This window comes from Rissa tridactyla, chromosome 5 (assembly GCF_028500815.1).
Source record: "Rissa tridactyla isolate bRisTri1 chromosome 5, bRisTri1.patW.cur.20221130, whole genome shotgun sequence".
Taxonomy (NCBI): domain Eukaryota; kingdom Metazoa; phylum Chordata; class Aves; order Charadriiformes; family Laridae; genus Rissa; species Rissa tridactyla.
This window is the reverse complement of record NC_071470.1, coordinates 80,936,973-80,960,624: the sequence shown is the minus strand read 5'-3', so window position 1 is coordinate 80,960,624 and position 23,652 is coordinate 80,936,973. Positions and strand designations below refer to the sequence as shown.

General features: G+C 43.0%; 1 protein-coding gene across 2 annotated transcripts in view; it reads left to right on the top strand.

Annotated features, from left to right (window-relative positions):
• Nucleotides 1–23,178, top strand: part of ANXA5 (annexin A5) — a 29,517-nt gene extending 6,339 nt beyond the window's left edge. The window contains exons 3-13 of one of the 2 annotated variants that reach the window (XM_054203234.1): nucleotides 786–870; nucleotides 1,970–2,064; nucleotides 2,881–2,994; nucleotides 5,438–5,528; nucleotides 6,464–6,543; nucleotides 6,984–7,040; nucleotides 10,005–10,098; nucleotides 11,905–12,000; nucleotides 12,547–12,605; nucleotides 14,690–14,812; nucleotides 23,039–23,178. In XM_054203234.1, the coding sequence (XP_054059209.1) occupies nucleotides 786–870; nucleotides 1,970–2,064; nucleotides 2,881–2,994; nucleotides 5,438–5,528; nucleotides 6,464–6,543; nucleotides 6,984–7,040; nucleotides 10,005–10,098; nucleotides 11,905–12,000; nucleotides 12,547–12,605; nucleotides 14,690–14,812; nucleotides 23,039–23,053 (909 nt within the window). In that variant the 3' untranslated portion in view covers nucleotides 23,054–23,178. Of the gene's footprint in view, nucleotides 1–785; nucleotides 871–1,969; nucleotides 2,065–2,880; nucleotides 2,995–5,437; nucleotides 5,529–6,463; nucleotides 6,544–6,983; nucleotides 7,041–10,004; nucleotides 10,099–11,904; nucleotides 12,001–12,546; nucleotides 12,606–14,689; nucleotides 14,813–15,976; nucleotides 16,543–23,038 lie in introns of those variants that run through there. The other variant, XM_054203233.1, reaches the window with a different exon arrangement.
• Nucleotides 23,179–23,652: the final 474 nt, after the last annotated feature.

Here is a 23,652-nt window from a genome sequence, read left to right as displayed (position 1 = left end):
TAGGTTCTTGAACTGTCATGTTAAACAAAGGCAAGATTTTTCTGTAAGGGTGATGAATATCCCTTTGTGTTTGTCCCTTATCCCTTTGTCCCTGAAGAGCCATGTTCCATGGAAACCTAGTGGAATTATTTTTGTGTTTGGATGGGCTGATCTTTTACCCTTATGTCTGAACTGTCATTTCTTTTTAGCTGTAAACTACTAAGAGAAATGTAGCTGAATCACTTGAGGGAAAAGTTGCGTATGCCAAAAGAAACATGATGAAACATTGAAAGTCATTGCAGAGTTCAGGAGGCCTTGTCTGCAATGCGATGGGGAAAAAAATCCGTGATAAAACCAGTGATACTGGTTGAGAGCTCCAGTAGGTTTTTCTTGAGGAGAGAAATTGCTTATTTCCAAATGTGTCTTGGATCTCTGTGCAGTTTTTCTAGCATACATGATTTGTGCAAGTAATTCCCAAATTGCTTTAACAAATTGATAATTTTGTAGTCATTTTCCTGCATTCGGGCTCCGGTGTTGTCAATACCGATCCTGCCAACTAGCATTATGTAAATATACCTGAACTTAGCTGGTGTACTGCTGAGTAAAGCCATGGTAGTACCTTTTGAGTTAGAGCTGTGTTTAAATGCCCACAGGCTGCTGTTTAGTCAGACAATTGCAAGAAAAATGCTATAATCTTTCGGATTGTGGATTCAAATTCAGTCTGAGCTCATGTATGGAGAACTGAAAGATGCTATCTTCTATTTCATGGATTTTTCCCTTTCCTCCCCCCCCCCCACCCCGTCTAGTACACGAGAGGCACCGTGACAGCCTTCTCTCCTTTCGATGCCAGAGCTGATGCAGAAGCTCTTCGTAAAGCCATGAAGGGACTGGGTAAGAATAATTTATTTTACAAAAAGGAAAGGGCTCTCTCGCCTTTGAAAATATCCTTGCTGAACTCATTCTTTTGTATTAGCAGATAAGGGTAGGGCATGCGTCTACACGCCATGGAATGACAGCCCCAGGACTGCAGGAGCCTGGGCGTGTCCTGGTTTTGACTGTGCTGCTCAAGGATGTTTATTTTTGGGTTAGCATAAGGGAAAAAAGAAGGTGGTTTGCACATTCCCCGTTAAAAATTGATACTTCACAGGCTTCTCTGCGCACAGGGTTTTACCGCACAGTAAGCTAGACAGTGGATTTACAAGCGACAACTGTGGAGAGTTATGTCAGTGTGGTAGAAGCTCGGTGCTTGGAAAATGCGCGACGGCCCCCTCGGTCTGGAAGTGCGTAAGCGCGTTAAAGTTACCGTGAACAAAGAATACAAGCACACAGCATGAATGTAGACTAACCAAGTGGTCTGTAAACTCACATTGTAGCTTTCTGCCCCCAGATTTCCCTGTGGGAACAGATCCTAATTTGCTGCTTTCTTTGAAGCTGCCCGCGGGAGAAAGCAGAAGGAAGGGAACAAGGGAAACATGATACACCTCAGCCTGTTGGCAAATTCAGGAAGGCTAGTTGAGACGCTGTGCTCTGAGGGCTGTCTTGCAAACTACCATATATAAGATGGGTAATAGCTCTGCGTTTCTGTACTCTGGGGTGTTCGGGGTTACCGGAGTGAGTTTTGCTGGGGGTTGGCAGATTGTTTATTCTAAAGTAAATCCCTTGGTGATGAGCCGGAAGGCAAGGCACCTATGTAGAATACAGACTGTGGCTGAGTGTTCTAGCTGATGCCTGGGGTTCTCAGAGCAGTGTCTGGAACAGAGCACTGATGGAGAACAAACACCACGTGGGTCCTCCAGTCATATTTTTGCAACAGCAGAACGCCAAACCTGGCAGCTCAGCTTGGGCTAGAGTGACATTTGTTATTTAAATGCGTCTGCTGTTTGTCAGTAGACTGTTCTTTTCAAAGAATCTTTCATTGCCTTTTGAGTTTGTGCCACTGCTGTTTGTTTTTTAGAGTGTGTTTGTAACTCTCTGTTCTTTCTAACTTCAGGGACTGATGAAGAAACTGTTCTGAAGATCCTTACCGGCAGAAACAATGCCCAGCGTCAAGAAATTGCATCTGCCTTTAAAACCTTATTTGGCAGGGTGAGAAGAAAAATACCTCTAGAAATTAGCGGAATGTGGCCTATGATGACCACTTAAAACAGTGAGGCACATTCATCATGCTCCCTGTAAACGGTTCCTTCAAAGAAGATCTGGTTTTGCTTCCGAGTCCCCCTCTCCCCCACCCTGCTGTATCCTTCATTGCTGGCTGGGTTAGAATATTCCTTTTAGGTTAGCACAGAGAAGTTAGTTACTTTTTTCTGTATTTTGGTCCAATGTGTCTTAGATGTGTTTTGTGTAAAAGCTCCTGTAGTTTCCTGTTAGTATGCGTCTCATTCCTGGTACAGAAGGAGTTGTCAAATATTATGTCACGAGGTCTGGAATGTAAGGTGTAAAAGCAGGAAAAAGAATTTTCCAGAGGTAGAAAACGTGTCAGAAATAAAGCAGCCTAATACCAGAGGAGAGAACAAAACCAAACACAGTGGCAGATAAAGCCGTTAAGTGAGTTTAAAGTGAAGACAGCTTGTTTTTTTTCTTCCAGCATTTCTGGATCCTTTAGTATTCTGGCTTGGGTAACTTATGTTTCAAAGAGCAAGTGCAGCAAACAACTAGCGTTTAAAGAATTTCTATATTGGAAAAAGAAATAATCACAATATGTTTCCGGTTTTCCAAATGCCCTTGTATCCTCCTGCCTTATTTGGTTACGTTTGTTTCAGTTCAGGTACCAATTAAAACAAAAGGAGCCCTGTCCTTTAGGCTTTTTGAGGTGTCTCCAGGGTGTTCTAGCTTGCAGACACACATGCAGCCGTCTAAAACGGTTGGTCCTCGTTCATTACAGCACTCTTTGTTCTGCATTAGGATCTTGTGGATGACCTGAAATCAGAACTTACCAGCAAATTTGAAACGTTGATGGTGTCTTTGATGCGGCCAACTTATATTTTTGATGCCCATGCACTGAAGCATGCCATCAAGGTAAGAGGAGTGTGGGAAAGCAATTAATACATTGTATGAAATGTTTGCTGCTCTTTTGTTTGGTTTTTAGGAATGAACTTTTGCGTGGTAAAGGGAACACTAATAGAAGTCTTTTTTCCTTTTTTTTTTTTTTTTTTTTTTTTGTCCCCCTCTCTTAGGAATGTTATGCTAGCACCTGCTACTATTCCTAATGCCATGGTTTTGCCTGGTTTCTTATTCATCCTGATAACTCCTTAGAAATAGTTTAGAATTGTAGTCTTCAGAATGTTTTACATGGAATTATTTTCATGAGAAACCATGTCGTCTTAATAGAACGGCGTCACTGCAGATGCAGATTAAAATCTATGTGGCACAAGACTTGTTGCTTCTGCTTTAAATATGAGTAGATGTGCAGGTTGCTTTTAAATTCTTTTTGCTGCTAAAGTACAGTGCCGAAGTCCAGCGGACACTAGATTTTTCTGCTGTGAGCAGCCTAGGTTTTACAGCTATACGGCTGTATGCATAGGCCACTAGTTAGTTCAAGGCATTTCATTAAAGTGGGATGCTATTTGTATATCTCTTCTTGAGTGTTATTTAAACTGGAGAGTGTTTTGCCCCTGATGGATTACAGTGCAACTCCAAAATTGATGGCCCGGTGTACTTGTGTAAACTGGTGTCCCCCAAAATTACGGGCGGGTATTGTCTATATTATTGAATGTGTTCTAAAAGCTGCCTCCAGTAGTAGAGTGGGAAGAGTTTCCAGCCCCATCGGTGCTACCTTTCCAACATTTCTCTTCAGCTGAATGCATTTAAACAATTTACAATCTGTATGTGTAGATGTTTTAGTATGTTTTCTTCCGTGTGATCTTATTTATTTTTTTTCCCTCTGTCACACTCGTCTGATATTATCAGTCTGTGGAAATCCAGGAACCGGATGTCCCTGGGTTACTCACAGAACCTGTCGATTAATGTAGAGGACACTGAACTTGTCCAGTGTCACATAGTGCTTGGTTGGGTGACACTTACACGTAAACTCCCAAGATCCTCGATGACTAGTTAATATGTAGGCTTTAGTCAACCGTGCAAACTAGTGTTCATGAACCCACGACCCAGCAAATAGTATCTCAGACAACAGAAACTTTAATCCTGGAAATTTTCTGTAATGCCTTTATATGCAGTGGGGGAAGGGGAGACGGCACCTGACAAACAAACTGATAAAGGCCTTGTTGACTAAAAGGGAAAAAATGCGTTCCCAAGCTGCTCTTGTTGATTTAGGAGTCAAAGACCGACAGGGAAATGACAGAACAGATGGGTGTAGGAGGGAAAATAGAGATAGTGAAACAAGAGCGGTTTTGTTCTTGTCACTTAGAAAAAATGATATTAAACATAATATCAGAGGATTTCAGCGAATGTTTCTGCCCAGGAAAAGGTGTTGATACTAGCTGCAGTTCAACTAAGGTGCGTAACAACAGCAAAGAAGATGTGATAGCAGAGACTTCAGTGCGAGATAACAACTCCGCTAAGAGCGTTAAGTCTGCGCTGCGGATTGTCCTGTCAGTTTTCACTGCTGCTACTTAAATTACAACGAATAAAACTGTGCCTGCTGCACTTGTTGGGTAGGCATGTTCACGAAACAATCTGTGTTTTGAAAAGGATCACCTGTAACCTGGCAGATTTGTATTTTGGGTATCTTTGTATGCAGTTAGTATACAGGTTTTCCATACAGGAAAGGCTGTAAATAACACGCCAAAGCAAAAAGTACAGAGTATTGTATTTCGGCGCTCCTTTTGTGAAAGGACTCCTTTGGAAGCATAAAGAGCAATGGCTTATTCTTACAGGCGAAGTAGAGTCAGACTTGTGGAGACAAGGTATTGGCTTGACTTCTGTAAATTTTATCCTTGTAAAAGTGGAGAGTGCCTGTTGTGCCGGCTGTAATTAGAGGGCAGCAGCTTAAACTATCTGGGTTAGCAGTTCTGTTGTAAAATGTGTGCGTTTGCAGTGGAAGAGAGGGTGGGTTTAACATCGCGCATTCATAGAAGGGTAAAGATCATTGCGGTGTGGCTCTATGTTTATCTGTGTACTAGTTGATGAAAGGCGGTATGTGAACTAGAGCTAAGACGAAAACCGTTACGACGTTCATTCACTTACCTCGATGTCGTTGACTGTACTAGTGGAGAACGGAGGCATATCTGGATGTGCTTGAATGTGGAAGGGCTCATCTGAATCCCGCAGCAGTCAGCCTTTATTAAGCGTTGGGTTGGTTTTGAAAACCATCAAGCCAGAACTGGAAAAAAATCTTTCCAAAACCCCCACAATGTACGAGAAAGAAGAAATTATTACTTCTTTTTTTTTTTTTTTTAATTTGATCCAAGTGTGTAAGCTGATGCTTGCTTTTGATTGTCAAAGGGCATTTCTGTTTTCCTTTTGTTGCTCCATCAACTGACTTCTGCTTGCACCCCTGCAGGGAGCAGGAACCAATGAGAAAGTGTTGACTGAAATTCTTGCTTCCAGAACACCCGAGGAAATACGGAATATTAAACAGGTTTATCTGCAAGGTAAAGTTCTGCATAAAATAAAATCCTAGGGGGTCTGCGTTCAGTTCTCTAAATATGGTTTTAGCTCATCTTTCAAATAAGGTCTATCTGTGAACCGATGGATGTGTCCGATAAGTGGATTTCATTCTGTTGTGTTGCAGAAATTCACACTGAAGGAAACTAGAGTTTGGGCTGTAAATTAAAATAGTTTTTATTTTGGGGCTGTGACTGCAGGTCATGGTGGTTTGTGCTTTATAGTTAGAATTCATTCAAATGCATTTCCCGTTATTTTCATCGCTTTGACTGAGAGAGGCTTTTTAGTAATTGGAAACTAGAAAACTGGTATCACAGAAAAAAACAGAAGTGATTTTTTGCTTTTTGCTCACTGTTCTGTTCAAATGCATTCGCACTAAAGCGGGTGCAGCTTTTTGGTTGTTCGCAGGAGCTTTTACCCTGTGATTGTGGGATTGTTTGTTTTTTTTTAAGGCAGCGTTTAGTTCAACATTTCTTTTACCTCTATGCGGATTCCTGCCACACAAGAACTTCTCATGTCTTAGTAAAGTTTGAGGCAAAACTTAGAGTCTCCAAGGGCAAAATTTATTAGTACTAGAATTTTCTGGGCTCACAGTTGTTGTTCAGTTGTGAGACTGCGATATTTTAGAGTAACTCCAAACCTGTATGCTCTTCATTTCTGTAAAGAGCTGAATCTGTGCGTGTCACCTTGTATTTCAAAATATTTTGAGTATTGGTACGATGCGCGAGACGCTGTCTTTTCACATCTTTCACAATAATGCTAGGTTATAAGTGACAGCAGAATCTGTCCTAGTTGTTAAAGCTGTTCCTGATTAAATGATTCTACAAGCAGAGAGTCAGATTAACTTTTTGCTTTTCCTTGCTTTCTCCTTGAAATCGTGAAGAACTTTGTAAGTTGGTGAATGGGTATTGCTCTTTTGCAGAGTACGAGGCCAACTTGGAGGATAAGATCACAGGAGAAACATCAGGCTACTTTCAGCGGATGCTAGTGGTCCTGCTGCAGGTCAGTATCTCTTTGTGTACGATTTTCACTTCCGTTTTCCTGTACGATGTACCCTTGTTGTCTTCTGCTAAGCTGGGGTTTTAGATGGACCTGGTGATAGGCAGGTTTGGTTCCGAACCTGAATCACTTCCCCTGACTTGCAGGGTCAGTCTTGAGCTCTGTTATGGGTCATTTCCACATCAATGAATTGAAAAACTTCTGTGGTGCTTGTGGGTGTAGCAGAATGCCTGCTACATGCAGTTTTGAAGGCAAGAGGAGAAGAGAACATTTATTCCATAAAGACAGACGCAAGCAAAAGGGAAAAACAAGGGGAATTGGGAGAAGATGCATTAGGGGTTGACTTCTCACGGTACCTCCTACGGGCTTGATATAACAGATAAATTGTTTTTTGATTCAACTTTTGATTCTCCAGTTTAACAACTTTTAAAAATTCTCTCTAGGCGAATAGAGATCCTGACGGCAGAGTTGATGACGCTCTTGTTGAGCAGGATGCTCAGGTGGGTGAATGACTTGGGGTTTGGGACATTTCTACAAGTTATCTTGCAATATACAGCTGGAATACAAATGTGAGAGAGAAATTGTTATGGTGCTCTGTGTGTGTTTCTTAATACATTTTTCTGTGCTTTTATACATTCTGGATGAAAGAAGTGTCAAAACTTGAAACACTGAGATCGAGATTTTTGACACTTTCACGTTTCAGTGTTAAGCGTGTCTTGTTTGTTTATTACTCAATGAGGTGCCTGAACGGAACAGTGATTAGATCGCTGGAAGGGAGAGTTATGACTGCTGAAGCTTTGTGATGCCGAGAGACGCGCTGCTGGAAAACTGACACATGTGAACAGTTCATTCCTTAATACCTGACTTGAACTTCTCTCTTCTTACACATCATGTGTCATATACATGATACAGTGAAACGTTAAAGCTATTCGATGAGGGATGCCCCCACAGAGGGTGAAATACTAAAAGGAGGAAATGTACCGAATATTCTGCTTTACTGTAACCAGATGACAGTCCAAAAATTGCCTCTAAAGGGTTTCTAGGAGTTCACGTATTTGCCCTTTGCGAGTATTGTCCACGGTGTTGTCACTGATCACTAAACCTGTGCTCTAGAAGCAGGAGTACCAGCAGTTAATTGGTATCCTTGATGCAGTCTCTTGCTGGGTGCTGTTGGCTTTGTTGTGGTGGTGGTCGTCAATATTTCAGCGATTTGATTACAGAACACATTTAATGCATGTTTCTTCTCGGTTATTTCAGGTAACTCTGGGCTAGACCTCTTCCTCTCGTAAATTGTCAGTTGAGATGAAAGAAAATAACAGATTGTTCAAGGTGACAAGGAGGAAAAGCAGAATGCCAGATCAATAAAAGGCTCTCCTGATAGCAGGGCAAGATGGAGAGACAGACTGGCAAAATGTATTTTACTGGCACAGGCCAATCCTTTGTTATGTAAATTCAGAAAGCATTTGTTCTTCTGCTATTAAAATTAATCCTGTGGAAATTGGAGCTTGAAAATTAGTGAGGTCAATACTTGAATCATGAACTAGACTGTTTCATGAAATTGTGTCCGTCTTGCCTTTAGCTGGACTTACGTAATTGAGGATACCCATGAACCACAGGCTTTGGTGGGTAGATAGATTCCTTTTTGGCCTCTTTAATTGAGTTTAAATGAGCATCTGTATTTAGGAGGCGTCATACCTAAATGCTGAAAAGGTCCTGATTTTCTAAATGGTCTCTGTGGTTTGTTATGTATGTTTGGCTTGAGCTGGGACCCAAACAGAGAAGGGTTCTGTCACATTTCTCTTTATCGATATCTTTACATTCCGCTCCCTGGAAGAGATTCAGAGAGTTTTCTAATTATTATTGCCAGCTACAGATGGTCAGAATTGAGGTACATGACTGTGCAAAAGTAAGACTGTTTTTGGCTTCCCAATGTTTCTCTTGATTAATATGTTATTCTGGGAAGGATTTTATACAGGAGAGGGCAAGCTTTTTGCTCAGTGGTGATTTTTAGGTTTGGTGGGGTCTAGGATTACTAAACATTGGTTCAAAGCAGTTGGGGAATGGGCATTCATACTACGAGACAGCACAAATACGAAGGGAACTTGCAAGACTTTTCTGATGCCTGAAGGAGAAAGTTTAACTTTTTGGAAGAGATTTTTGCGAGTATCACTTTTAAAAAGTCAACGCAATTGACGTACATTTTGGGGATTGCACAGCGGCAGGGCAGGCGAGAACGTAGAGCTCACGTAAAATGCCATTCACAACTTCGAGTATCTCTAAAGAAAGGCGTTCCTGGTGTTTCTAAATGCTGTGCTGAGACTTCCCGTTTGCTACTGGATGGAGAGTGCTGGTATTCATTTGAAGAGCTTAGCATGCATTATTTGAACTAAATATCCTTGCAGTGCCTTAATAGCTTTTTTATTTTTAAAACCCCCCTCCCGCCTTTTGTAGTCTGAATTATTTAATATTACGAAGAGCATGCAGCAGTCACAACTATGCTTTCAATAGGATTCTGGTACAAACACAGCTAGGAAGATCCATAACATGCCAGTTCAGGTTTTACAGTGCGGACAGCCAGGTGGCCAGTGTGGACAGACAGACGGTCAACAGCGTTGCTGTGCCGCAGATTTGGTTGCGGGGATTTTTCTAAGAAATACTTGATTGCCTGGATATAGGCGGTAACCTGTTTGCCTGTCCTCTGCTCACTGAGGAGGGAGAAAGAATACTATATACTACAATATGTACAAACCTTTCTCCTTACGTGATGCTTAGCGCACAATTTGGAAAAAAAGCTTCTGAGTGTCAGGAAAAAGAGCTAATGTCATTTTCTGATTATTCTTTTTTTCTTTCTCGTTTTCCCCCTCCTGTTGCTTATTCTTCCCTGAATGCTGCTAATGGCCCAGTGATTGTCTGTATGGAAGAAAGCCTTGCCCGAAGAGCAGTGAATGTGCTAAAACGATTAAATGATTAAAATCTCTAGCAGCCTGCGGATACTGTTTCTGAGAGCTTCTACATCCATCTTTCCCTCCTTTTTGGAAAAGTTCCTCCTGGGCCAAGTTAGCATGGTTATCCCCTTGATATGAGTCATCATGTCATAAAGTTTTGCTAGTCTGATTTGAAAAAGGGGGGGAAAAAAAAAAGCAGTGTTTGAAATGGATTTTATCTCCTGTATTATCACAGTTTCAGAAAACTTCAGGCTTATGAAAGGGCCTATATGCACAGTCAATTTTAGGGCCTTAAGCAGTATTACTCATGCGAGTGCTTTCACAGTTGATTTCAGAATTTATCATTTATTTCTTTCTAAAGTCAGTTCAGTACTTGGCAATTTAATTTCATTTTTTTCCCTCCAGCTATAGCTTGTTAGTAAGTTTAACGCTCCTTAGAGTGAGACAAATGGACCTTTTCGACAGGGTGTGTGGACACGTAACAAATGCTGTTGTTTTGATCTCTTGAATTTGCAACAGGTTTTGTTTAGAGCTGGGGAGCTGAAATGGGGAACAGATGAAGAAAAGTTCATCACCATCTTGGGAACCCGAAGCGTTTCCCATTTGAGAAGGGGTAGGTGGTATGGTTCATGTATGCTTGAAAACCTCTGCCTGAAGTCTCAGTGTTAGTCAGCTGGTGGTAGAGATGGTAGAAAAGTCGTTTCTAGTACCACATTTGTCAAGCCCAGAAATCTTTAATCACCTCTTTCCTCTGCTTAATATATTTAATTTTGTTTCCTGTAATTCAGTTTTCCCCTAGCCGTGGTAATTTTCCGCTTGAAGGAGCGGTGCAGTAGATCTGAGGGACAGATGGGGTGTTTCTTTCTGGGTGCTTGTTTATTTTTTATTTTTTTTTTCCCCTTTTGAAAGAGGTCGTGGCAGTAGAAGCGATGCTGAGTGTCTGTTATGAGTCATAAAAATCTGATGGAGATCCAGCCCTGAAAAGATCAACCCTTTTATAGGTTCATACTTTATTAGCTGTTAATAGAGAGACAATGATTTTTTTTCCCTGCTCGTTACCCATTCATGAGTCTGTTTTACTAAGCTGGTTAGGATGTTTGAAATAGCGATCAGTAAGTTTTGCTTTGATTCTCCAATCTTTTTCGTTTCGTTTTTGAATCTTTGGATTCATTTGGATTTTCAAAAGTAATTTGATTTGCGTTTTTACTGTTTAGCTTTTTTACCATTATTTGCATTAAAGTAATCCTAAAGTTTGCTTTGATGCACCCAACATTTACTTAGCATGATAGAAACGTAAGATTTCATAGAAAACTCGGGTCTTACGGATATTCATGAGCACAGACTTGAACAGACTGCAATAGGCCAGTTTGTTTGTGTGAAGTTAATTTGATGCAGTAGCCCCGTGTAGGCAAGATCTTAGATTCAGGCTAAATGATGGCTGCACCCTGGGAAAAATGCTTATAATTTGCTAACGCTTCTCTTTTTTTCCCTTTCCCTCTTCTCCCTGCACCCTTTCACTGGGTGCATTCACAGAATCACAGAATGCTTGAGATTGGAAGGGACCTTTGGAGGTCATCTTGTCTAACCCTGCTTGAGCAGGTCTACCTAGACCATGTCCAAGATGACTTTTGCACATCTCCAAGGACTCCACAACCTCCTGGGGCAACCTGTGCCAGTACAAACGCACAGGAAAAAAGGGTTTCCTGATGTTCAGACAGAACCTCCTGTGCCCATTGCCTCTTGTCCTGGCACTGGGCACCACTGAAAAGAGCCTGGGTCCGTCTTCTTCACACCCTCCCTTCACATACTTGTACACGTTGATGAAATTCCCCCTTAAGCTTTTTCTTCTCCAGGCTGAACGGTCCCAGCTCTCCCAGCCTTTCCTCATAGGAGAGATGCGCCAGTCTTTTGATGATCTCAGTGGCCCTTCACTAGTCTCGCTTCAGTTGCTCCATAACTTTTTCGTATTGGGGAGCCCAGAACTGGACCTCACGTTCCAGGTGTGGCCTCACCAGCGCTGAGCAGATGGGAAAGGATCACCTCCTCCACCTGCTGGCAACATTCCTCCCAATGCAGCCCAGGATATACCATTTGCCGCCTTTCCTAGAAGGGCATATTGCTGCCTCATGTTCAACTTGGTGTCCACCGGGACCCCCAGCTCCTTTTCTGCAAAGCTGCTTTCCAGCTGGTTGACCCCTAGCGTTTGCTGGCGCAGGAGATTCTTCCTCCCCAGGTACAGGAACGTGTTGTATAGTAGCAATCTGGTAGGAAAGAGGTATTTAAAACAGGACAGAGGAAAGAATGAGCGGACGATAGCACGTGGAGATAATGAGATGCAGATGGCATTAACCTGTACTGAGGAGGATGCTGGGAGAAATGCTGGCTAGATACCTGACCGAGCACACTTTCTGTTTTGCAGTGTTTGACAAATACATGACTATTTCTGGCTTTCAAATTGAAGAGACCATTGACCGTGAAACCTCCGGTGATTTGGAGAAGCTGCTTTTGGCAGTTGGTAATTAAGTCTTAATACATCTGGAACTGGCCATCTTCGTTTCTTCTCAGGCCTCCTTAAATGGCAGTTGTTATGGGAAGTGGCATGAAAACACGATTCCTTTGTACAGTTAATCAGCTGGGATCTATTTTTGGTATTTAGAGAATAGGCCTTTATTCTTCCTTTAATAGATGGGGGGCTGGGGGGAAGCGGGGCAGAGCGTGGTAGTGAACTACACTGTGTTCGGTCGTGTAGTGAGTAGAAGGTGAGACAAAATTCTGCCTTCGTTTGTATTCCCAGCATCTCACCTAGGACAATGTCATAGCAGATTTGTAACCGGGAGTAGAATTTGATTAGCAAAGTCTCTTTTCTATTAGAAATAGACGGTGCATTCTAACTCCTGGAACCCAAAGCGGTGGTGTAGCCGAGGAACAGACTAGCTGGCAGCTGCGTACTTAGTTGTCCACGCTGGAGAGAATGAGCTAGTAACACACACCTTGCCTTGACAGTGAAAGATTGTCCTGTATTGAATAACTATCAGTAACTTAATCCTGTGCCTTTTTCCAGTGAAATGCATCCGAAGCGTGCCTGCGTATTTTGCCGAGACTCTGTATTATTCCATGAAGGTATGTGTGTGTTTTCCAGACGTCACTTCCCGTCTTCCCCCAGCTACACTTCTCTTCCTTCCGCTTGTTCGTCATTTCTTCTTTCGCTGTAAATGCCAACAGGATGCTGTATCACTAAGCATCTGCAAAGGTTTGGGGAATGCAGATCTGGGAGAGGATTCATAAGCTTTACTTCGAGTTCATTGTAAGTTTTTCAGACCCTAAATCCTTTACAGGGAGCATCAGTTTCATCAGCTGGTTTTGGACTTGGTGTTGTCATATTGAAAAATGTCTGGCTAGATCCACTGGGCCCCTTCAGCTAAATAAAGACTACAGCGTCATTAGGTGGTGGATATATTGAGGAAGTAAAGATGACTGAAACCTAAACTGTAGATTGGTGCAGATTTAGTGCTCTTTGGTTTGGAGGTGAGTATTTACAGACTGAAGGTGTAGTTAGCTTTGAAACACAGCGTGACGATTATCCATCCGGTTTTGAGAAGGAAAAGGAACGCGTTGGGGCAAAAGGAAAGAGGCTTGAACAGCTACAAAAGGCTCTGCAGGGGAATCCCATCAGCGACACAGCTGTGGTTGCGTTGGCTTCGCCTTCTCTTGGATGGGAGGTGATAAGCAGGGAAAACTGTATTTTTAACTCACAGTGGCTAATATTAATTAAAACCGAGGTAGGTAGCCTATGGGTTTCAGGCAAGTTATCAGCTTCCCTGAAGAATTCCTCCCTCCCCCTTGCTGAAAAGCACCGAGGTATGTTTGTCACCGGATCCGTGTGTTGATGAGGCGTCAGCGTGAGAATTAGCGAAAAGAGATGAAATGATAGCTTAATTCTTAAAAGCTGCTTTACAGTTTATATAAACATCACTGTAAAATCAGGTTCGGGTGGAAAATACAAAATTTTATATAAGTATGCTGAGAGCTGTATGAGGAGGATTACTTTATTTATCTGTTTGGTTTTTTTAAAGAATGCAGTAGAAAAGCGTTTCCTATAGGTTTTGGAATCTTTTACATTTCTATTATGAGGGGCCTGATTAATGTCTGCTGGTGACATCCGCCATCAGTTGAATACAAATAAAAATCATTAGGCACTTCAGATAAGAAAGATGATAATTTATTACTTTGGCAGCGAGTTTGTACTCCCAATTAATCAGTTTGGCGTGACAAAGTTCTACCATGTTCTACCATGTTACCAGATTTTACTGTCAGATCCTCCCCAGAAAGCACCGGACTCATGGCATAACTTTTGAGTAGCTTTAGGGCGTTTTTAGATGTAATCCAAGAACGTTACACCCAGTGGAAGGATTGAGTGACCCTGGCCGTTAGGCTGAAGATGATGGTTGGGGGGCTCTGCCAAGTCCTTCCTCGAGGTGCATCAGCAGGTCGGCACGTGAAATTTGTATTGCTTCAGCTTGTGGAGTCTGACTTGTCTGCGCAGGAGGGGGGTCGGGACGTCAGTCTGGCACAGCCTGCCGGCAGAGGAACTTCAAATGTTTAAAGCAATAAAGATGAATAAAAAGAGCGGGAGCGTGTTTCCGTGGCTGGAAAAGCTTTATGAAGTTGGCCTTCGTAATAAACAGCGGGATGATCCGTGGGAGGAGTTGCTCTGCCTGTGTCTTGGCTGTACGACGTTATGTGCTTTGTGTTAGTCATCATTAGGATTTACGTGCCCAGTTCCAGAACCGACTGCAATTCCGCAGTCTCAGACGACATTGAAAAGGTGATTTGCGTGGGATTCTGATCACGGCGATCAGATATACTACTGTGTAGTCCTGGAACTGGGTTATTTAAAATTTATATCGGCGTTCACGGTTGAAACCTGTGAGATGAAACATGAAATAAGAGGTCTGACCGTATGGCCCTTCGTAGAAATCCAGGGATTAGAGCGCCTTGTGTGATCAGCCCTCTGTTCTCCGCGTTGCAGTGTGAACGTCTCGTGACAATGTCCCAAATGTTGTCTCTTTGGGGGTGTTTTGAGACACCGCTTGTTGCGCTTCCCGCTTTCATGTTGCGCTCCGGTTGTTTGTATTCGTTATTTTGCTACAGCATCTGTAGAGGAAAAACTTATATTTTAATATTATTTACACTTTTCTCTTCAGGGGGCTGGCACTGATGATGATACCTTGATCAGAGTCATGGTTTCAAGAAGCGAAATCGATCTGTTGGATATTAGAAAAGAATTGAGAAAGAATTTTGCAAAATCATTGCATCAAATGATTCAGGTAACGTTGCTGTTCTGCTGTCAGGGAAAAGAGGGGTGACCGAGATGTCATTGTTTCCACCGTTTCTTTTCATGGAAGGGGGGCGGATGGGAGTAGAGCTGGACAACACAGCGAGGTCTCGGAGCAGCGGTGGTTGGGCTGCAGTTTTGTGAAGCCGTTTAAGTGGGGGGGAGACGCTTCCTACGAAAAGCTAAAGGTTTCTTCCCAGTGTTCACCAGGGAAGCAGATGCGGTTTTCTGAAACGACAATTATTCATACACCATTTTTAGCTACTGCTTCATTTCCTTTTTCTTGTCTGGGTTCCTTCTAATTTTCAGTGCCTCAGAGAGGGTGCTGGCTCTAGAGAAATAATACCGGGGTTGGGAGTCCCGGTTACCACAAGGTCGAAGTTTAAATCTTGGATTGTGGTGTGGAACCTTTTGCGCCATTGCAAAGGGGAAAGAATTTCACTGTGGAATCGGTCTGAATCATAGCCTCCTTTGAGTGGATGGGAAGGAACAAGAAGGGAAAGAGCAGCAAGAAATCCGGAGCCAGCTGTCGGCTGCAGAGTTGAAGCCAAAATCTTTTTCTTCCCCCCCCCCCCCCCAAGGAATTTTTTTTGGGGGGGGGGGGGTATTTTGTTTTATTTTGAATATTTCGATGCTGCTTTTTACGATTTCCTGTTATCGGTTCTAACATTAGGCTGTCTCAATTAGGCTGGGCGGGGTTGCTTTTGACGCTGTCAGTCAGGCCCATCCTGCTGTCCTGCGGAATTAGTAGCAGAGCTTCCCGTTAATTACGGGGAGCCGGGCTGGGGCCTTTCTAAGTGATACCAGGTGCACTTGGCACATCTAAAGGGCGTTGCTTTTGGCGCTGCTTTGGGCTTCTCCTTTCTTTGGGCTTTCTCGCTTGCAGACGAACGCGTTCTAGCATGCAGTGGGTTAGCTCAGTTCTAGTACAGCTTCTGGAAGCTTTTTGCGTTTCTGAAAGTCATGTCTGTGTAAGTAGAGCTCTAACATAAAGAGACACAGAATTTCCTGGCGGCGTTCCTGAGCGGAGAGTCATCCAAGTGGCTTTCCTGTGGGTGGGACAAATGTATAATCTGTTGGGAGTCCTCCTTGGCTGCTGCTTTTCTTCACATTTCTGCGGTTGTGACTCATGGTGACTGGTCTGTTGTATCAACAGAAAGATACATCTGGGGACTACAGGAAAGCACTCCTGCTCCTCTGTGGTGGAGATGACGAGTAATGGTGACAGTGACACAAAGGATCTGTTGTACTCCAGCTTGGCAGCCCTGTAGTTAGCACGTCTAGCTAAGTTTTTGTATCTCAATGCTTTGTGGCTGTTTGAATTTATACTAGTAGAGCACTTATTAAAAACGAGCATATTGTTATCCAAGCGATAGCCGGTCCCTCCTCTTCCTGACATCCCAACTTCCAGGAATTTCAAGTGCCTTCTGTGAGTATGCAAGAGTCGTCTTCATGGAAGATGCGTGCTGAGCCCAGAACCCGGTTCTTTGCAAGTGTTTTGCTGAAATAGGAAAAAATAATCATGTATTGCACTAATAATTTGAGGATTTTTTTTTTAATTTTTGCTTTTATTCCTTACATTTCCACTGAATGTTAAGCTAGCTCTAACATTGCAAACAAAGAAAAGATATCCTCTGTATGTAATATTTGAATGGATTTGCTGAGCGTAATACAAGCAATCATTGGAAATCTAAAGGACCAATAAATTTTTTTCCCCTCTCAGCACAGTCATATGTGGTTTTTAACAGGCAAAGATCTATTTTCCCTTTCTTTCGATTCCCCTGCTTCCTGCTTCGAAGTGTTGGTATATTTTTTCCTACTGTTACGCAGACTTCTGAGTATATATGATGTTTTGTAGCTGTAAATCCGATGTCTAGTTAGTATCTGGGTGCTGTGGTGGTGATGCTGGTGTTTAGTATAGCTGGAATACCAAACTACTGGTGCTCGCTGGGCATCGCGTTCTCATTTTGTGCCGCTTTGTCTTTTTCTTCCCCTCTAAAGCTGGGGGAAGGAAGGAGAGCTGTTTGTGCAGTGCCGAAGTGGAGCAGATAATGCTGCACTTGTAGGACCAATGGAAGACTGCTGGGATGGAAGCAGGCGAAGCAGAGATGGGAAGACAGTGATCCGTGCTTCGGGGATTTGGGGTGAGAAGAGGATGGTTGCAGCACCGCTCTCTCATCAGGTTAGCAGGGAGCAAAGCACAGTGCGAGGAAAGCGCCAGTCTGTTAAATGGGCTGCCTTAAATTCACTGCTTTAGTTCATCATTTGTGACTGGCGCTGAGAATTAAATTGACGTGTGTGAAGGAGAATAAAGAGACTTCTGCTTCACGCATTATAAGGTCTAAACGCCATGGTTCTAAACGTAGCTTATCGGTTAGTCGCATACATCCGCTGTAGAAACTGCACGTTTTAATAGTCCTGTTGAAATTGATTCTTCACAGATTATTAAGAGCTTTAAAACTTTCATATTGAATAAATGTAAAGTTTCAATTTTTTTTTATATTGTAATTCTGAACTATTACTGTCGTGATCTCTTGCTAAGAAGTACTTGGTTTCCAATGTAATATATGAAAGCTCTTTTGGTAAGTAAATACGTTAACTAAAGCCTAATCCACTCTAAAACCTTCTTTGTTTTCCGTTCTTCCGCACACGTGTGCTCACTCTTTCCTGCTCGTGCACTTGCACTGTCTTTCTCTTCCCTGTTTATTTTTGTCCAAATTTAGGACTTACAGACTTAAAACCAGCGCAACTGATTTATTTTGAAATGAGACAGTTAAATGCTTTCCTGTGCTCTTCCCGGGCAGTTTATGGAATTCTCCGTGTTATTGCTGGGTGTGTGGATGGCTGTGGGGGTGGTTTGCATCTCCACCATAGTTTAGACTCATGTAAATGGTGCTGCCGTAATCCTGCCCTGCCCTTTTCTTTAGGCTATGCGTTCCCATCTCTCCTGCGTGTTGGCACTGAAGCTCTTCTGACCCTTTTGGTGACCTGACTCAGGGCCGTGACCTGGCAGAATCCAACCAGCTACAGCCTGATGCCCCCAGCTGACTCACGGAGGCGGCCGGTGAGGGCTGCTGCTGGTGGAGGGAAGGGCTAGGAAGACGTGCAGGGGGAGAAGGAATTTTGTGGAAGGGGAGATGGGACTGAAGCTGGGTTGCTCTGGTTTGGTGTCTGCTGTCACAAACTGCACCTCACAAGAGCCTCACAATATTAACAAAGGGATTCCTTCAAATGGCTTTCTGGAGGGACAGGCCCAAATTAAGAAATTTAGGTTGAATGCGAAGTCAAAGGTGGTGCTGGAAATCCCATTGCGTGAATCTCCTGACTGTGCCTTAGCCGTAGTGTTCCCTCTTCCACTTTTGCTCAGCTGTGAGGGAGACCGGGGCGGAAGCCAGATGTCAAGAAGCCACTTAAACAAAACGTACGTAAAATATATTTGAGACTTTATGCATAAAGACTTAAACACAGTCAGGCTAGATATAACTAAGCTGTTACTGTGGTTTGTTACTGTGCCAGTTAAGAACCTTGTCTGTCTATATTGTGTTTCCCAGCTTGTCAAGAGCGATACAGTAAGTGTTTTGGAACATGATCAAATGTTTTCCAAATAATATGGCATAAAGGTAACATAAATAAATAACATAAATTCAAGCAGTAGTATTTTTATTTTGATCTTTAGGTATTTGGCAGAAAAAAAAAACAACAAACAACAAAACAAACCCTATATTATGCATTCGGATTTTGTTTTCTTTTCTTTTCTGGGATTAATATTAAGCGTTTGTTAAGTTTTCGCTTTTTGTCGAGTCTTTACAAAAACGCCGTAGCAAGGAGTGCTAATTTGCAGTCCGCTGCCCGCGAATAACGTGGCCAGCTGCACGCGCTACGAGCTTACCATCACCACTGCCTAGAAATCTTGTGACAACAGAAAGTTTTTTGGGTTTTTTTTTTTTTTTTTTTTGTGAGCTGTGAAAACGGCTGCGTGGGATCAGACGTACCTAGAGCTAGTTCTCTTCCTTGATTGCTTACTGACTTTCTTCCCCCACCACCACCCGAAGCTGTGCTGGCTCTTCTGCGACGTATCACATTTATCATCCTCGCTCCTGCTATTCATTAGTACGGGGGGGTTTTTTAATCCTTTTTTTCAGACCGCTCTGTTGCTTCAGCCCAGTAGATCCCTCTACGATCTTTGCAAAGTTGCCCCATTTTCTGCTTTCTATCTGCTCCGGAGATCAGACACGATGTTTAATTTTTCAGCCTTTTTCAGTTCCTTTAGAATTCTTAGGAAAATAGCGTCTGATCTTCCTGATTTGTGACCTCGTCCTTTCGTAGGTTGTGTTGCGTGTTTTCTGTTGGCACTGGAAATGCATCCTTCGGCGCGTGCTGTGTAAAGGCGGCTCCTCTTGTGTTTCCTTCAACGAAGGCAGAAGAATCTGTGATGGTGGGGTCGCACGTGGAGCTATTCCAGCAAAGGTTGACCATTGTTCAAACCTGATACTTATGGCTTGAATTGAACGATCTAAATTGCTGTCAGAACTTATAAATAGCAACTCTGCACAGGCGTTGTGCTAGGGGTTGTTACAGTATCAGTCATCTACAGATAGTTTTAAGATGCAAAGGGTGCAGAAGCGTTTGACATTCCCTTTTGAAGTAATTAAACAGAGAAAACGAGTTCTGACAACCTGTGCTTTCTCTAAGAAGCCTGGTTAAAATGGAAAGTAGTTCATTGATTTGTAATATTTCCAGTACTTGGGATGTAACGTCCCTTCAGGAATACAAAATATGGAATCTCCAGTTCAGAGCAATGCGAAGGTAACTTTAAAACGACAGCTGCCTATGAATTAATTACTTTCTTTGTGGCAATAGTTAATCATTGGCGTGTCTTGTTTTTCTTCTCTCCGCCTTCTGATTTTGATTTACGAAAATTAGTGTTAATTTCTGACATGGTTCTGAAGTGTGGGTAAGTCCCGTCAAGAGCAAATCGTAACACGAGCAGTAGAATCGAGCCTCGTACTTATGGAGAATCTATTTTAAAGCAAACGTCAAGAAATCAAATATCGTTGGTTTCACCTGAAGACCCTCCTCACCCTCCTGTTTCTCTCTCTCCCCCACAGAAAAGTGTTTTAGGAGATACTATTTTACTACTAGAAAGATGATACTCCTTATCTATTTTTCTTTTCATCACACTGTTACGTACAGTGTATTCAACGAAAGAAAGTGGAATTTAGTAGCTTATTTACTTGATTCATTTTTCCTCGATTTTTTTGTTGTTGTTGATGCATATAAAAACACAATTTTCTTTTATTTGGATTCACGATAAATGCTTGTTAAACAAAACCGAGCTCCGTCTTTTCTTGTGAGATCGTCCGGCCATTTAGAGAAAATATCCTGGTTGAGGCCTTTAAATCTAAAACAGAAAAAAAAAAAAAAAAGACTTGTGCTGAAGCGTAGAGTTAATTTTAAGAATTAAATGGGATTTTGTGGACGCGTATCGCTGCATCACCCAGTGCGGTGCTGTTCATATTGTTACTTTATCCCATGTCAACTCTGACAGCTGGAATTGCTCTGGGCATTTATTTACTCAAATCTGTCTTGAAAGCAGTAATTTCTGAATAAGGCAATACCACGCGTGACGAGCCTAAGGAATAATAACTGGGGTTTTTTTTCTCCTTTTTGATTTAGCGAGCCAAGCATTTACAAGTCACAGATCAGTGTCCAGTGTATTGGTGGGTGAGTCATTACGCTGAAGAGCGCGGATGATAGCTTTTGCGTTCTGAATAGCTATTTTTGGCGCCTTTTAGAAACACAACTCGGTAGCAGTCAAAAGCTGATGTTTTCTCCCCCTCCCGAAGAGGGAAGGGGCTGGGGAGAGGTGGGGCTGCTGGACCACGGACGGGATGCAAGCCGTTTCACTGCGTTTTTCATTTCAAGCTTGTTGGAGAGTGACTGAATTATGGAGAAATGAGATTAGATCAGGCCTTACCTCATTCAGAGGCCGGTTTCTCTGCTGAAGCTCTTAATAGAGATGCTGACTTAGAGGATGGGTTTTGTCTTGTCAGAAGTATAACGAAGTGCCTCGGAAATGGGACCCTTTTCAGAGCTCGGTTCATTTCTTTTTTTTCTCATTTCGTCGCTCTGACCGGAGCTATACATTTGTCTGTTCTTTAAAGAAATGAATTACCCCTCGCGTTAAAAAAGGACAGGTGGAGCGGGCGGGCTCTTCTCTTCCTCCATTTGGCATTCAGGGAGAGGTGAGGTGGCTGGGGCAAAACACGCAGCTGCTCCGGGTTGCTTTCATCAGAAATAGGAACTTTCTCCCCTGAAATGAATCCTTTCTGCATCTCGCAAGTTCTAAATGGAAAAAAAAAAAAAAAAAAAAAAAAGTAAAAAATTCAAAAACAGCGTGTCACAAATGATCTTGTTGTCAAAAAGAACCCAGAGCCTGGAATAGGTACGTGGAATGTGAGTAAAAAGCACTTTGGAGGTAACTTAGGTGTCAAGTATCTGTAGTTCATTGCTGCCGACTTGCATTTCTGACTTGTTAATGAAGGGCTTGCACCTCTTTGACTCGGTAAAGCTTTTAACCGTATGGTTACTTTTGTCCCTGTTCAGCAAAGCATCGACGGAAATGTTGTCCCCTTGTGGAGGGGTCTCTGGGCTAGGTGTCTCGTCGCGAGGGGTGCTGTGAGCCTTCCAGTCGCAACCAGTGAGTAGTAACCAGTGCGAGCAGGGCTTTGGGAGACGGTGAGGACCCAGCTGGTGCCTGCCGGAGAGGGCTGGGTGAGCATCCTGCATTCAGGGACACGTCTGACGGCACGGACTTGTTCTCTCTGCGCGGTTTTTTTTTTTTCAATTCACTAATTATTTTCCGTGAACGCAACGGCTGGAATGTGCCGTGAGGCCCAAGTTGAATCCCCAGCATTAATGACTGCGACGCTCGCGTCTTCGGCGTGGGGGGGGGGGTGTCGGTGCTCCTGGGTCTCCCCCTCACAGCCATGCCTGGCGCCTAAGGGAGGGCACGCAGTGCCTCCTCCCAGTCTGGCCAGCAAGAGTCTCCCCCCCTCCCTGGTCCAGCAGGTCGCTTACCTCATAAACCATAAAAAGGTTTTTCCCTTGTCGTGTCTTCAAGAAATATTTCCTGCAAGAATCGGCAAAAGGAGCCGATTGGAAAGGCTTGTTTCTCGCCTTTTAGTGCCTGGAGGGAAAGCAGAAGCTCCTCTGCTGGGGGGAGTTCAATTCCCATTCCCCATATGGGACAGGAGGCCGCTTTTCTCCAGGGGCTGCCTGGGCCGTTCATCATGCGGGCAGTGGATGGTGCTGTTGTTCCAAGGAATCTCGCGCAGACGATGGCGGCGCTCAAAATGATTTCATTCGCTCGCAAATCACTCGCTTAATGTTTGTTTGGGTTTTGGTTTTTTGGTTTTTGTTTTGGGTTTTTTTGTACTTTTTTTTTTTTTTTTTTCCAGATTGCTTTCTCTGGTTTCCTCAACCTCTACAGCGTAGGTCAGGCAATTCAATATTTTTTGCTGTTATATTTTCAGATTCCTCGAATATAATCCTGTTTTCAGTGTACAATGAGAGCGCGCTGTTGTGTGGGGAATAATAAACTATATACTTTATTAGGAGTAGAAGCTGGGATTATGTACATGACATCTTAACATCGAACGTTTACCTTCTACAGCCTGAACATCCACAACGTCTGCTATTCCTCCCCGGTCGCAGTTGCGAGAAGTTAGAAAATAAATTTTTGTCAAACTTAACGCATTTAAAACTTGGGAGTTTAGCGGAACAGATTTTTTTTTTTTTTTTTTTCTGTGCGGTATTGTTTTCTGTACAGAGGTTTCTAACTTCCAGCCCCTGGATTCTCTACCGTGTTGGAGTCGGCCCGTGACATTCTTTCGTACCTTGCAGGCACCAGCGTAACTGCCCTGCGCTGTGCAGAGGAACCGAAAGGCCATGGAGGATCCGAGATTTTAGAAAGTTACCATATAATTAGCAGGAAAAACTCATTGCTCTCGGGGAGTGGAAATCAGTGGGAAGACGAGGGTTGGAATTTTTTTTTTTTTTATTTTATTTTTTACATTTCAAGCAGCTGTGGTCACGGAGGTGACAATTGTACAACGCGAAGAAGATTCTCCGAGCAGGAAAGAGGAAGGGTGCTGTAAGACACGGGACTAATCCAGTCTGCTGCCACAAGAAAACTTTGGCCGTTTTTTTCTTACAGGTTCCGTTAGTCTGAGGATTCATGCGGCTGGCTCCTTTCTGTCAGATCTAGCTGCTAATCGGCAAGCGCAGAGCTGCTGATCCGTGCCCCAGCGTAACTGCTGGAGAGCTTTTGACGCCCAGAGGAAAAGCATCTGTCTCCTGCCAGAAGGAACAGTAAAATAAAGATGCTCAGGTTTTTCTGCAGTTTCATAGCAGATGTTCTAGATTCGAGGGCTTAAATGCTGCGGTATTCTGGGTATGCAAAAGTTTCAGCCCAGGTCCACAAAAATAGTATTTAGCATTTATTTTCTATTGATACCTCTGGGGAACGGGCTCCTAAACCCTCTTGGATCTACAGCATGTGCTAATGGAATTTCACCCACAGAATACTCTAATAGCTCTAACTTTTTGGCTACTTCTAGCCTTAATTTTAAATAGGTAGCAGTGTTGTGGGACAAGAGGTCCACGTCTCGGTCATTCATTTACAAGCATCTATGAAGCGTGTCACAACGGTAAGGAAGAAAAGAAAGCCAGCCTGTGGAGGTGAGTATTTCCACACACCTTGGTATAAATGTGCTTTCCTCTTACCCTTCCTGTTCTCAAAGCCGCCTTCGGTAATAACAAGCTACAGGC